The sequence below is a fragment of the Lolium rigidum genome, chromosome 4 (assembly GCF_022539505.1).
Source record: "Lolium rigidum isolate FL_2022 chromosome 4, APGP_CSIRO_Lrig_0.1, whole genome shotgun sequence".
Taxonomy (NCBI): Eukaryota; Viridiplantae; Streptophyta; class Magnoliopsida; order Poales; family Poaceae; genus Lolium; species Lolium rigidum.
Genome location: NC_061511.1, coordinates 17,928,927 through 17,943,853, shown reverse-complemented (window position 1 = coordinate 17,943,853; position 14,927 = coordinate 17,928,927). Strand labels below are relative to the sequence as shown.

Below are 14,927 nucleotides of genomic sequence, written 5' to 3'. Positions count from 1 at the left end.
ACGATCTGCTCATTTGAGTGCTCTTAGAAGTCGGATTGATGAGTCTGGCAATGCATGCTAGTGTCATGTCTACGCGCAACTCACATGTAACCTTCCGGTCGTTGCTGATTCCTCTCATGCCTACGCACGCTCGATAACATTGGAGGACGCGTCCTTGGTTTTTTGCGGTATACTCATTGGGGGCCGGCATGATAGTCTCGAGCACTCACATTTCAATTACTGACCGGAATTTTCCGACTTGTTCTTCACATATATATATGGCCTAACGGCGGTTGCGGTTAAGTTCTCTTACAAGGACGAGATATCAATGCTTCTACTACAACTCCGAAAATGAGTGTTCATTGCACTTGTCCTGTAAAACTCGTGTTATATACAGGTTTTAAGTTATACACTGAAGAGTTCTGATAAGGTTCTGACAAAGTCATATGATTTGCTGCCTATTACTCCTTAGGCCCCGCTTGGATCGTACGTAAATGTGTAAATGTCGACGTAGGCTTTAATGTCCAACCGTATGGTGCCTTACACAATGAACTTACGGGTTAGATAGCGTTCAGACGGAAATCCTAGACTTACGGGCTCCCTAGCTACGGAATTATCTATGGCATGGAGAGAACTGATTGGTTCTGTCTGGGCTTCTTGCTTAAATATCGGAAACGACATCCCTACCCACTGTGTACAACCTGAGTCCGTAACCGTAAGCGTTTATTATAGGAAAACGTCCGTACACGTAGCATTACCGGTCTTCAGAGCATCTTCAGTCGCGTCCCACAAAACGTCCCCTAGACAGCACCAGATCGAGTGTTTGGGTGACATGTTTTCTCCGTGTCGCGTTGGGGGACGTCGCTCCCCGGCCGCGTCCCCCAAACGGCGCCGTCGAACTTGTTTTTACATTAAATATTTTTTCTTTGCATTTTCATTTCAATAAAGCGGAGGAACATTACACAAACTAATACATAATTGGGAACATAGTTTTCCACAAACTAATACATAGTTAAAACATTGTAAAATGAGGAAACCTAACTATAGTTAGCCTCGCAGATTTCGTATGTTTGCTGCCAAGAAAAAACACTCTCTTAGTCACCCAAACTGGAAAATCCAGCTGGTAATGATAGCCCTATTGTCCTTTGCAGAAACCTCCGTGACCATTTTCACTGCAAAGAAAGAACACTCGGCGTGTTCAATTGTCCTCCTCTTCGTCGTCGCCATGGTAGTGCCGGCGGCAGGACGTGTCGTCGAACACCTTCATGCTCATCCCCTCGTCGCCTTGGTACGAGAATGTGAGCATGCAGCCGACTTGGAGGTCGTGGAAACACGTGAACTTCTCCAGCCGGTGTGGATGTACATTTTGCCGCGCCCGTCGAAAAGCACGTCCACCGGCCACCGGCAGAAGCCGCAACCAGCCTCCCGCAGCTGCAACGCGGCCGGCTCGTTGTCGGCGACGAAGTCGGCGAAGTTGTTCGGCAGCCTCTGGATGCCGAGCGGGTCGGCATTGAGGACGACGATGAACTCGAACTCTCACTCCTCCTCGGAAGACGACGATGTCACAGGCGACGACGCCCGTGCAGCCCTTGTTGCTCCAGCACGGCCACGGTCGCGACCTCGGCCCCGGCCTCTGCCTCTACCAGCCATGGAAAGGCTCTCGACTCTTGAGATGGTGGCGGCTAGGATTGAGAATAGAGGCGCTAGGGTTTGTGCGTGAGGGACAATGCACGAGCGCCTCTTTTTATATGCCGGAGGGAGGGGAGCTGTGGCACTCATTAACGCTGGCACGGTGAGCTAAGCGCGACGAGACGCATCGCTGCGTCTCTGCGGAAACTGCACCGTCGCTGCGCGCCAATAACTTCCATCGCGATGTAGGCGATGGTTAAGTTAAACTTGAATGTACCAATGACGCGTCAGGCCCGCCACTCCCCGCCTCGTTTCTCGATGTGTCCGACGTGCCTGAAGCGTCCCCTGTGAACCCGGGGCGGGCTCGAAGCGCTGGACACCGTATTGGGTCGCGCTAGACGAAAAGAGGCTTTGGGCGCGCGGCTGGAAACGAAAAAATGTCCGACGCGAAGCATTGAAGGACGCGGCTGGAGATGCTCTTAGCCTCAGATCAAGGAAGCTGTCTTATTGGGTAAGTTGTACATTTATTGAGGTTGATCCACGGTCCAGAAGTTTTGTCGAAAAATTCCAGCAGCTCAAAAACATTTGACACTTCACTCTTCATAGGGTTCAGAAACAAAGCTGCATCATCAGCATAGAAACTCACTCGCATTCTTTCCGCACGCCATGAGATGGCGGACAGAAGACCATTGGCAGTGGCACACATAAGGATTCTATGCAGGGGTTCAAGGGCAAGGATGAAGAGCATGGGTGCCTGGGGACCTCCTTGTCGGAGGGCTCGGCTATGAGAGAAAGGCTGGCGTGGACCACCATTGAGAAGGATGCGAAAAGTGGCAGAAGACAACATAAGGAGGATGATATTTCTCCGTCTTTTCTCCAAAACCGAAGGCACGAAGGGCTTCCATCAGACACTCCCAGTGAATAGAATAAAAAGGCTTAGCAAAATCAACACTAGTAGAAACAAGGGCTTTTATCCTATCCTCGAAAGAGTTTTTGCACCGGATTTGGCACGAACCGGTGCTAAAGGGGTCATTAGCACCGGTTCGTGCGGTCTGGACGTCCAGGGGGCATTAGCACCGGTTCGTGTGGGACCTTTAGCACCGGTTCGTAACACGAACCGGTGCAAAAGGTTTTTCTGCTCCCCACGCACCTCCCCCCCCCCCTGTGGATCGCCTTTTTTAGCACTGTAAAATAGAAAATAAAATGATAGAAAATTCAAAAAATAAAATCTTTTGAGATTCTTGTATGTTACACAACCTACTATTAGGGAAAATTAACAAATTTGAATTTCAATTTTTTTTTCAAAAAAAGTTTGAAGAATGGTAAAACCGCATTAACTTTTGCATACAACGTCGAAAAAAATGTATAATATATCAAAATCATCGTGGGAAAAAGTTACATCCGAATTCACCGAGGTTTACCTGGTTAGCCAATTTTTAGATTCTCAAAATTCCAAATGAAAATATGAAAGCAGGAAGATTTTAGTTTTTTCTAAAAATTTAGGATTATATATTTTTTTTATTTTTCAAAATTAAAATTAATAATTGCATCCTGCATAAAGATTACACTCTGAAAATTATAAGTTTTTCAAAATTTCAGGTTTTAGGTTTGGCAAAAAAATTTAAAAAATTAAAAATAATTAAAAATAATACAAATTACAAAGTTAATGTTTATTTATTTAGTCTAGATTATTATTATATCATTACTTTTGTTTATTACAAGAATTATTTGAAATTCGAACAATAAAGAAATATGACATCTACCGATATGTTAATAGGATTGATATGATACTACTATCACATACATGCGCGCGAAGCACTTGGATACGGGATGGAAAGGAACTTGGAAGTTAAGCGTGCTAGTGCTAGAGTAGTGGGAGGATCGGTGACCGAGCGCGAAGTCTAAGCACGAGTAAGTAATTGGACTAGAGATAAGGGTAGTTAGAGACTAAACTTGTGAAATAACTAAAATATTAGAAATTCTGAAAAAAAAAAGAAAAAAAAAGAGGGAGTAGAAAATAATTCGAAAAAATGGGGGTAGCGGGGTTCTACCGCGGCAGCGTTTTGGGGCGTTTGTCCTCCCGCTCGGGCGCCCGACAGCCGCCACGTGGTCCACCCTTTAGCACCGGTTCGTAACTGAACCGGTGCAAAAGGGAGGGGGGGCCTTTTGCACCGGATTGTTTGCACCGGTTGGGCATCCGGTGCATATAGCCCTTACCAACCGGTGCAAAAGGCCCGTTTTCCACTAGTGCAAGTTTGAGGAAGTGCAAAGGAGATTTATTAGAATGAGCTTTCTTTATAACTCCTTTTAAAAACGAAAAACGAAATTGTCATGGATCGATCTCTTCTTTATGAAAGCTGATCATGTTTGCTAAGCAACAGAGCAAGTACGTCCCCAACCTCCTCCCGCACGACCCCAGCCCTAGCCCCCACCGAATCCCTCCTCCCGCCGCCGCCGCCGGTGGCGTGGCGGCGGCAGGGGGTCTTCCTCTGCTGTGCCGGGAAGCGCCCGGCCTAATCTTCGCATGGTGTTCTGGGACGGCGTCGAGATGGTGGAGGCGACGTTGCGTCGGAATAAGGATGCTGGAGCTCGATCCCCATCTCGGCAAGGCCACTTGTGGCGGCATCGGCGAGCTGCTGGCTTGGTTTCCTCTCAGATCTGCGGATCGGGGAAGGGTGGATTCCCCGGGCACGGTCGAATTTCGACCCTGCCGTGGAGTTTGCGGAGCCTGTTCTGGAGTCGGAGGAGTGCTGATGTTGTTGCCTTCTCCTCGGCCGGCCGTGGTGGCGAGGGAGAGGAAGGAGATGGCGCCACTGCCTTCCTTTTTAGGGTTTGTGTTCTTCCGGTGGCTTGCGGCTGTCACGTTTTGCAGCTTCTTCTGGCCGGCCTTGGTGGCGAGGGGAGGAGGCGGTTCGACGTGGCGACGCCAAAATCGGCCAGATGGTCGGAAGAAAGACCCTTCTTCTTCCTTGTCGATATGATTTAGTGCTGCTGTTCTTCTTCTTCCTCGGCGCTGATGCTGGAGGGAGTTCCTGGTTTGCCCGGGCGGATGGCCCGGCCGCGGTGCTGGACTGGTCGGTTGACTCGAGTTCCCTTCCTTCCGGAAGGGACACTTTTCGCGGTACTCAAAGCCAAAGATGGCGACGGCTGCTGCAGGCGTGTTGGATTGGTGTCCATGCCTTCTCGGCGCTGGTGTCAAGGAAGGAGGAAGCAGCGTGGTGGAAATTACACCGTGGTCGAAGATGATGACCTGTTTGCGCTTGGTTGTAGTTCTTTCTGCTGCAGGGGTCTTCTCTCAAGTTTATGGGATGATGACACAGGGCTCCGGAGATCTTCATGGGTTATGGTGGTCTTAGGGTGTTCTAGGTGTTCTTGGTCCTTTGTGTTTGTGTTTCTCTGTACTTGTAAGGGTCAACAACTTTGTATCTTTCCATGATATGAATGCAGAGAAATTCTTAAAAAAAAAAGAGCAACAGAGCATTGGATAGTTGTCCTTCGTACCTTCATGATTTGGAAGGTCTGCCGTTCTGAATTTATAATGCCTTTGTTTTGCTCACAACCCCCAAAGAGTCAATTTGTATCATCCAGCATCAAATGGCTAGAGGTAAAATATAACTTTCTAAAAAACAAACGCTAGCTTGGTGAGCATGGCAAAGGTCGTCGACCTCACACCACTTGTGTCACCACCCAACGGAAGAAAGAAAAGGGGCCGTCCAATGTGCCTCCAATGAAGACCTCACGATTCAGGAAGGAACCAAGCTGGCCCTTTGCCAAGTCGCCAAGTCTTGTTTTGCCAGCCAGCCGCACCGGCAAGCGGCAAAGCTGTCTTTTCGCGTCGGCGGCGTGCTGGGTCTAGAATCAGAATTTTCTTCCGCATGTGAAAAGTAGCGGATCGCCATCCTGGAATCGTGCCAGCCGAGCCAACCACATGCGCGTCTCCGCCTTGGAACACGATTAGAAAACTCTCCCCCCACTTTCAAACCCTACCCACCGTCAACCAGAACGCGCCGCCTACCCCCTCTTCCCAGCTCCTCGCTATAAAACCCCGCCGGCTTCGCCCAACAAGCAATCTTTTCGTTCTTTGCTACTTCTCCCATCGCAGATCGCCGGACCCTGCCGTGTGGGAAGACACACACACCGATCAAGCAATGGCGGCGGCTGCGTCCAGCGCCTGGAAGACAAGGTGGCTCCGGCCCGAGGTAACCATACATCCTGCTTCTCTCTCCCGGATCGTTTCTCATCGACCTAGATCTAGTCATCCTTAATTTGTACATATACAGCACTCAGGAGATCGATGCGAAAAAATATGATGTGCTTTCCGTTGTTTTTAATCACCGATCTCCCCTCGGTTCGTATGTAGGCCTACCCGATCTTCGCCGCCACCGGCGTCGCCGTCGGGATCTGCGTCATGCAGCTCGTGCGCAACATCACCACCAACCCAGAAGTCAGGGTCACCAAGGAGAACAGGGCGGCCGGGATCCTCGACAACCACGACGAGGGCCGCCGCTACTCCCGCCACCCCTTCAGGAGGTTCATCGACGGCAAGTCTTCCGAGATCATGCCCGCCATCAACAACTTCTTCACCGACCCATCAAAGTCGTAGACGAGTACATCTTCGATCTCAAGGAATGGAATTCTTTCGCACCAAGTTTCCTTTCTTGAACCAAATTAATGCGTGCCCATTTATTTTCCCCGATTCAAGTATCATTATTAGCCATGATTGTCTTGGCTGTACGCTATTGATCTTTTTGACCATATACAAGCATTGATCCGAATAATCTGCAAGGATTCTGTGCGTTTCTGGTTTACTCGAATGTCTAGTCAGCTATATAATCCACTTGGAATGATCATGGATTATTGCTTTGGCCTGGGACTTGATGAATTGTGTGCTCTTATTTTGGCACCTGGTTCCGTTACACTTTTCTTCACCTCTTTGAGTAAAAGGTGTAGATTCATTTGGCTGTCTTATCATACACTAGTACTTTGTATTGATCGATTTGAAATGGATCTGCTACATTAATTAAAAGTTGGCCACGTCTTCTATTCTTTTATCATTTTGAGACGAGACAGTTTCTTACATGAGGCAGTTCCAAACGTGAAGCATGAACCACAAGGCAACAGTTGTAAAGAATACACAATGCAACTTTTGTAGTATAAAATAGCAATACAGTTTATATGAAAGAAAAACACTAGCCTCGAGGGAAAAAAACGGTGGAAAGTGTGAGCTATAAATGGGAAAGGGCGTTTCTGAGCAAGAATTTCTGCTTCGAAAAGTAGTTTTGTTCTAAGCAACTCAGTCTGAACTACAACTTTTAAACAACTGTAGTACGGACTACGGGCCACTCCATTTGGCTACAAAAAAAAATACGGTGATCATTAAGGAGAGAAGTCCAATTTACCCCCCTAAACTTGTCTCAAAGTTCAGCTTACAACCCTTAACTTTACTTTGGTTCAACTTTCAACCCTGAATTCTAAAAACGGCTCAAAATCACCCCTTGCATTGTATTAAGCTGGTTTTTCTTGTACCGTGTATGTTGTATGTTGATGAGTTGGCACAGTATATAGGCAGAAAAGCCGCTAACTGGCGAGAAAAACCGGTTCAATACATGTCAAAAAAGGGTAGAAGGTCCAATTCCGAACGGTTTATAAAATTCAGGGTTGAAGATTGAACCAAAGTAAAGTTGAGGGTTGTAATCTGAACTTTGAGACGAGTTTAGGGGGGTAAATTGGACTTCTCTCATCATTAAGTGCCTTTTCCAAACATTTGTAAAACAAGTTGTTGCCATTAGATGTACTGTCATACTCTGCAAATTGGCACAATGCTCTTGATAAAAAAAAAAAGCAATGGCATCACTCGCAACAAATCAGCTAGGATGACACCGCACGCACCAGCGGTTAGCTAGGTCTCTTGGCCGTGTAAACAGTTTAGTTGAGAACTACTAGGGTGTTTCCCTCTGATTTCTCACTCGCCGTTACTACAAAGAAACGAGGTGGAGGCACATTGACCTCGGAGAAATCCACATGAAGTGGTAGGGCATCTAATTAAGCACCCAATCGAACATGGATGCGGTGCGTCGCAGCCGCGAGAAGTAACTGGTCGGTGTCTAAGCACCCGATCGACCATCGAGGCGGTGTGTGGTAGTCGCGAGAAGCAACGGGTCTTGCAACTGGCGCCTCACTAACTCGTACGGTTCATTTTAGGCTTTCTATTCCACGCTACATCTAGGCCTATAAAACAAGCTATTGTTTTCTCTTTTTTTTTGCCGAAGAGCAATTATTGCTTACAAAGAAATTAGATTGAAAGAAAAAGGAAAATAAATAATGCGATTCTATGAATTTTCAATCACAAGTGTGAAATACTTTTTTCTTAAAACTTGTATAGCAATAATGGGCTAGAACATGCGAAACAATTATTGCTAACGAAATTTCAGATTGAGAAAAAAAATACATGAAGCTATTATTATAAAAAAAAATCATCACATGTTTGAAATAATATAGGAAAAAAAACGCTAGAAGGAGGGCTCGAACCTCCGACCTTGTGGTTAACAGCCACACGCTCTAGCCAACTGAGCTATTCCAGCTGTGTTGACTCAATGGGTCAAACGGCCTAATTGATGAAGAGCTGACAAGCTCCACGTCTTCCCATTTCCAAATGTTTGGATGGATGCATGCCCCCAATCCCAACCGACGATGTAACTTTGTGACGACTAATAAAGGTTCCGTTTCAGTGTTCCACTGTGACCAAGGCAGATTTTCGCAGTCCATGGCCGTGAGTGAGTTTCTTGCGACAGTCTGCCGGTCATGAGTGAGTTTTAACGTGACGCAAGTTTCTGATCATTCTTTCGATTTTTCACTACCTAAACCCCACACTCAGCACTCCCTTGTTCTTTCGAATTTTTTTGCAGGTAAAACCAGATCTTTATTAGGTAACAGGGATTACAGTAGGTTCAGACAACAGTTCCTGCATAACAACATCAGGTCCTGAGCTTAACCAGCATATAGTTCTCTTCTCTGTTCTGCCCAATTGGCAAGACAGTGGCTAAGCCTTACTTGCTTTCGATCTACTTTTATAATTTTGCACTCACAATTACCAAAAAACAGTAGTAACTTAATCTCAGAGATAATAATATGGATATATGAGGACCGATCCTGAGCTCTGTCACAAACCGCCGCAACCAGTTGACCACAATCTGATTCAATAACGACAGGGAGCTGACTGCTGTTCTTTCGAATTTTGGCTAGCAAAATTTCATGCGTATTCAGAATATTCTTTCGAACCGATGGTATAGAATCAGGGTTGCAGCTACTCAACTGACGTTCGAGGCAACAGATTCCTGTAAAGCACAGCCTACAAATTCAAATTATGATCATACGAGTAGCAACAAGAATTTCTACATCAGCAACCTGGCTTTTATGTGTACTACTACAGTCTACAGACCACAAAGAACTCTCTCGGTCTCACATCTCCATGGCGTCCCGACCCATGTCCTGCAAGTCCTCCTCGGTCAGGAGGGTCTTCTGCCCGCCGCTCCCCGCCTTGTCGTATGGCTGGGCCATCCTCCGGAGGAACTGTTACAAAACAGTTGCGAGTTTATTGTTTTTTAGAACCAAACAGATGTCGGAAAAAGTAAGAACATTCTATAGAAACACCGACACTGAAGAAAAGGAATGGATAGATGCTGACAAAGGGCTACATTCATGTCAAGTTGCATCGCAAGCACGCCGGAAAGCATTGGCAGGGTATAGCTTCATCCACACTACCTCTTTTAAAAGAATCCGCATTGCAGTGTACCAAAACAGTTGCAAGTAGAGTAACACACTGTATGGGAACATACCTCACGGGCAGTATGCAGAGCCATATCAGTGCTCAGATTTAGGTGCGCATCGTGCAGGTGTGACAGTATCCACCCCGGCAGTTTAGACCGTTTGTCATGCCGACTGTATCTGTGAGTCACAAATTTCATGAAACTAAGCAGCAGGACTAAGGTGACAAACAAACAACAGATCAAAAAAAAAAAGGTGACAAACAAGGCAAGGAAATAAGCACAACAACTTCTATTGCGTGTTGCCAGAATATATACATAACTTATTTAAGTTTCATGAGGATTATATGTTTGATATATGGTGCACCCAAGCCCAGAGCACCTCCCTGCAAAAAAAAAAGCCCAGAGCACCTACAACCAGTTCTATTTGCCACGCTACACTAGACTGAAACTACATTTCTTAGTTGGAAAGCCTAATTTTATGCAGCATGAATAACTCCAAAGCGCATTTCATTAAATCAGAGTAAACTTAGTGCTAGTTGACCACCAGTGCATCACATGTTAAATGTGATAAACTTTGAACTTGTTATTTCAACGATATGCAGATCGAAAATTGCTTGGCCAATCTAAAGGGAACAAGGTTTGAGTTTCCTTCTAAAGCATGCAACAGTTATCAACACATCGCAGCCAACTATATATCAGATTTCCTGATGATCCTCTAAAGCTCTAACATTCTTAATTTCATGTCAAGGCAGTATCAAATACCGTTTGTCAGCAAATATCATCATTCCGTAATCTGCTTTCGAGCGGATCACACGGCCAACACATTGAGCAGCTTGCCTCTGACATTAACAGAATTTCAGAATGTGAGAAAACATTGTTAGGAGATCTTTAGGATACATAAAATCTATTGATCAGTAGGCTCTTCTCCCTTGTGAGTGAAGTAGAGTTAGTACCAATGCGTCAAATGTCAGGAAATCACCCTCCTGTATCTGAAAAGTTTCTCTTAGATACTCCAACCTAGCACGCAATATCCTGCCCAGACATAGGACACATATAAAAGAAAACTATTAGAAAGTAGCCATCACAGGCAAGAACATATGATGAATTACTCATGGCAAAAAATCTACAAAAGTAATGCCATCTTATAGGCCAAGGGCGAGGGTGCATAAAATTAAATCTAAATGTATACAAGTGCAGTGGCTCCTTACTTGCTGAGTGTGTACTGGAACGGAACACCAAACATAATCACAAGTCTGCCATAGTGTCGATCAAAATCAATACCTTCAGCAACTTTGCCCCTGAACATATTATATTGTTAGCCAGAGTGAACCATTGTTACGATAATTTATTATTATTATGCATGTGCACAGTATGTACTCACGGCCACTCATTATTTAGTACTCCCTCCATTCCATATTAGTTGCCGCTGATATAGTACAAAGTTGTACTAATTCAGTGACAACTAATATGGAACGGAGAGATATAGTATTAAATTTAAGTAGCCAATCTGCAATAACTACATTTCAGCATCTGTAACATGATATAGTAGCTCATAGTGCCAAATGAATATTGCTTACTATATCCTATTGATCACAAGAAAGCAAGCTCATAATGAAGGACTCTTTGATTCACAGATTCTGAAAACACAGGAATATGAAACACAGGATTGTAAAGGCATGCAGACTTGAATGTTATGTGATTGATTTACACCAAAATTTGTTTAATTGCACTACAGAAAAAACGAAAGATTCTTTCTAAGATGGAAATTTTCCAAGAAATGTAGTGCAACGGAATTTCTAGGAAAAGTCCCCATGAGATAAATCCTACAAATCAAGCAACAGCCAAAGGAAAGAATCCTTAAGGATTCCAACGCTCGAAAATTCCTATGAAAATCCTTTGAATCAAAGAGCCACAGCGAAAACAGTTTCACATGCAAATTTACAGCCCAGCAAGAGTCCCTCCTATTTATACATGAGCACAGACATTGATGTGTGTTTGAATAAATGGTGACAGTTTGATTGATCTGGGATCTGGCAGAGGGCAGCTGACTGGGTAACAAACATGAGGCAACTACAGCTGACATCTTCGTGAGCTACCATCCCTACTAAATTCTTTAGGCATTTTTTGATATACTTGGTAGAGAAACTACCATTGATCAAACTATAACATTAAATCAACATTAATTTAGTGATAATCACTTTGATCGATGATAGAAGTCAAAACTGGATTATATGCTGTAACAGTTTCAAGCAATCCTATAATCTGTTCAGCTGTATACTGATAGCGTATTTTGAAGTCGGTCTCAGACAATTAAGAGAACAAACCTGGCAACTGAGAAGAAGACTGCACCTCTTCCACAATCGCAAGCTTTTCTGTAATTATCAAGGGCCAATGTTGTCTCAACAACATCTGGTGTTTCAATGAACACCAACTTGTGTTGCATAATGTCCTGCACAATAACACCATAAGATGTTCATTCTTATGGGACTAATGCATTACCCTAACCCTGACAACAACATGAGGCAACTACAGAATCATACAAGAGGAAGAAGGAATGGATGCCATAGGAATGGATGCCGTAGAAACCGAGGAAGTTCAGAAGACAGACAACCAAATTGCATATATGACTAATGTGATTGATAATTCTTTGCTGAAACGATACATATTATCTGTCTGGTGGTTAGTTGGGTACTACCTATCCAACTTCATATATATGTTAGTGACCAGAAAAACACAGATAGTGTCTATATAAGTAGTTGATACTCTTTAACGACAACCCAGCTCAGCAGACCATTCACTGCTTAGCGATATAAAGGTGCATGGAGGACCTTGCATGGCATATTACGAAAATATGACACTAGAAGGATTAGACGTATACAGTAGACACTATTTACTTTAATATCTTAGTATTATAACTGATAGTGTTCCAGAAGATCTAGTCTATCTAGTTATCTAATTGAGACGGTTGATTTAGAAATTTGGTTGACTCACGAACGGTTATATGACTAGATTTATTGCGAGAATTCGGTAAGATAATTTTATACCAGAATATAATGTACTGTTGAAGGAAATAACCTGTAAAATTCCCATGTCGTTCCAGCTGTTGACAATGCCATCCATATAGGAGTAACTGACAAAGAAACAGACTATGCCATCTGGGACAGCAGAAGCCATTTCCAGCAAGAGGCGGCCATAATTCCTCACGACACCAGGATCACTGCGCATGTCAAACTTCGTACTCACTGGTAGCTGATCACTGAAAATGATGGAATGGTTGAAGTTATACAACAAGATTCACAACAGCACCAGTAAAACAGGAATTTTGAGAACTAAATCTGCCACATAAACTTAGCACTAGCCTCGTGTTCTTTTACTAGGATAAAAAGCTTCTAATATGTATGTTTCAAATATTCAAATTAGAAATATGAAGATAAAATGGATCCAGATCATACCTTCCTCGTGTCAATACCATGGGGCATATGCAGTCCCTTGTTAAGGACATTGTGAAGCTCCTGCTTATAACAGGATTAAAATTTAGAAGACGAGGGTAGAGATCGATTGGGCTGAGAGTTCCTGAAGTGATGACAACAGTTTGGAAACGATCGAAAACGGGCTGTATTGCGAGTGAAGCGTCATGGCAACTGAGCTGCAACACATACAACCTCATTAGCACATCAACAATGCAGTTTGGTATCAATCGCATTACAATCTTATAGGGTTGGCTGGATACCTGAATCACAGGATCACGAACGTTAGGCATTCTATCATCATAGGGTTCAATTATTATAGAAAATCCCCGTGTATAAGTTCCGATCAATGTGGCGAAGTCACAGATGGTCTGAATGTGCATGAATTCATCTGTATCGGTTATCTCCAAGGTAAGCAGCAGAGACTGTAAGCGGTCATAACAAAATCTCAGCATTCTCTGGTCAATTCCAGCCTGGGAATGTATTGAAGCAACAAAGGAAACAGGCATCTCATTCTCAACATTCTCCGTTTCCAGGCGGCCATCTAAGAACCTCACGAGTCTCCGCAAGACAGCGAGAAAATGCTCAGCCCTCCTGATGTTTCCAGGCACAGCCTCCTTCAGGATGTCATCAGGCAAGGATGGATTTGCAAGCCAAGCATCCGATACTTCATGATAAGAAACACATTTTTATATAAGCTGTACAGCTAAGGCCATAATTAACAACGCAATCAGAGGGAAAGAAAACTCACTTGGCAGATTTCCCCTCTGTGCCAATCCATCCACAAGTCGATTGTATTCAGCACGAAGCCTATTGGCATCGGTGGCCTTGAACCTTCCTACCAAACAAAGCAGTTAGTGAGAAGTTTGAAGATTTTAATTCTTAAAGGAAAACAGCACACAATAATCCTCAAAAGATCCACTTTTTCACTTCTTTGATGTTCAGTACCTATCAATCTCTTGATCGATGCGCCGCAGGTTTCGCTCGGCCCCTTCGAGCGTCTGCTTGCGGATGCTGACGCTGAGCGCCTCGATGCAGACGTTGTCGATGTTGTGCGCCTCATCGAAGACGACCACGCACTCCTTCTGCATCTCCCGGGACACGATGCTGGCCACCTTGGGGTCGAGCAGGTATTGGTAGCTGTAGACCACCACATTGGCGTACTTGACCATCTGCCTGGCGAGGTAGTAGGGGCATATCCGGCGCTCGCGGCCGAGCGAGCGGAGGTCGGCGAGGGTGTAGACCCCGGGCGGCATGAAGGAGGCGAGGTCGCCGGCGGCAGCGGCGCGGTCGAATGTCTCGAAGTACTCGCAGAGCGGGGTGGACTCCGGGTCGGAGGCGGCCTTCTCCCGGACCCAGGACGCGGTGAGGCGGCGGCAGGCGGTGTCGACGGAGTCGCGCGCGGCGGAGGCGGACGCCTGCGGGTGGACGCAGAGGTTCTTGCGGGAGGAGAGGCCGAGCGCGAGGAGGGAGCGCGCGGCGGCGGGCGGGAGGTGGGAGAAGAGGAGGCGGAGCTCGGAGAGGGTCTTCTCCATCTCGTGGACGGTGCGGGTGCAGTAGAGGAGGCGGAGCGGGCGGGAGGGGTTGGCGAGGGAGTAGGAGGTGATGAGGGAGATGAGCGCCGCCGTCTTGCCCGTGCCCGTCGGCATCTCCAGCAGCGCGTGGCCGCGCGCGTCCAGGGCGCGCTTCAGCTCACCCATGTACGCGTGCTGCTCCGGGTAGATCGCCGCGTACGGGAAGTGCACCGTCAGGCCATCCAGATCGAACCGCATCGCGGCGGCAACGATCGGGCCGGCGAGGGATTGGGAGTCGCCGGTGCCGGTGCCGGTGCTGCCGCCGCCGCTTCCGCCGGGAGTAGTGAGCTCGGGAGGTGTTCGGTGGAATTCCTCAGGGCTGCTTGGAGCTAAGTAGGCCGGGAAACTCCACGGGCCAGCATGGACTGGGCTGATCATGGGCCCATATCCCAGTGGCAAACTCTATACACCTGTTAAAAAAAATGTTAGGCTGTCACAGAGACGGGTCTAAAACCCTCCAATTCTCCAAAAATAAAAATAAAAACCATCAAACAAAAAAAGTATTGATGTTA

General features: G+C 45.8%; 2 protein-coding genes and 1 non-coding gene across 3 annotated transcripts; 1 reads left to right on the top strand and 2 right to left on the bottom strand.

Annotated features, from left to right (window-relative positions):
• Positions 1–5,620: 5,620 nt before the first annotated feature.
• LOC124708770 lies at positions 5,621–6,490 on the top strand. Its single transcript, XM_047240435.1, has 2 exons — positions 5,621–5,807; positions 5,969–6,490. The coding sequence occupies exons 1-2, from the start codon at positions 5,757–5,759 to the stop codon at positions 6,209–6,211; spliced, it is 294 nt and encodes a 97-aa protein (XP_047096391.1). The 5' UTR covers positions 5,621–5,756; the 3' UTR covers positions 6,212–6,490.
• Positions 6,491–8,115: 1,625 nt separating this feature from the next.
• Positions 8,116–8,189, bottom strand: TRNAN-GUU. The gene has a single exon. It is a non-coding gene; the product is annotated as a tRNA-Asn (tRNA).
• Positions 8,190–8,864: 675 nt separating this feature from the next.
• On the bottom strand, positions 8,865–14,613 carry LOC124648908 (general transcription and DNA repair factor IIH helicase subunit XPD-like). Its single transcript, XM_047188590.1, has 11 exons — positions 13,790–14,613; positions 13,593–13,675; positions 13,105–13,508; positions 12,827–13,020; positions 12,450–12,630; positions 11,699–11,823; positions 10,583–10,672; positions 10,328–10,406; positions 10,137–10,213; positions 9,444–9,552; positions 8,865–9,177 (listed from the first exon to the last, which is right to left on the bottom strand). The coding sequence occupies exons 1-11, from the start codon at positions 14,611–14,613 to the stop codon at positions 9,067–9,069; spliced, it is 2,277 nt and encodes a 758-aa protein (XP_047044546.1). The 3' UTR covers positions 8,865–9,066.
• Between the last annotated feature and the right edge of the window lie 314 nt (positions 14,614–14,927).

Coding starts and splice junctions, on each gene's coding strand:
- LOC124708770 (XM_047240435.1), top strand. CDS start 5,757: ATGGCGGCGGCTGCGTCCAGCGCCTGGAAGACAAGGTGGCTCCGGCCC. Junction 5,808..5,968: donor CAAGGTGGCTCCGGCCCGAG/GTAACCATACAT, acceptor GTTCGTATGTAG/GCCTACCCGATCTTCGCCGC.
- LOC124648908 (XM_047188590.1), bottom strand. CDS start 14,613: ATGCGGTTCGATCTGGATGGCCTGACGGTGCACTTCCCGTACGCGGCG. Junction 13,021..13,104: donor TTCGTGATCCTGTGATTCAG/GTATCCAGCCAA, acceptor TATGTGTTGCAG/CTCAGTTGCCATGACGCTTC. Junction 9,178..9,443: donor CTCTGCATACTGCCCGTGAG/GTATGTTCCCAT, acceptor GTTTTGTAACAG/TTCCTCCGGAGGATGGCCCA.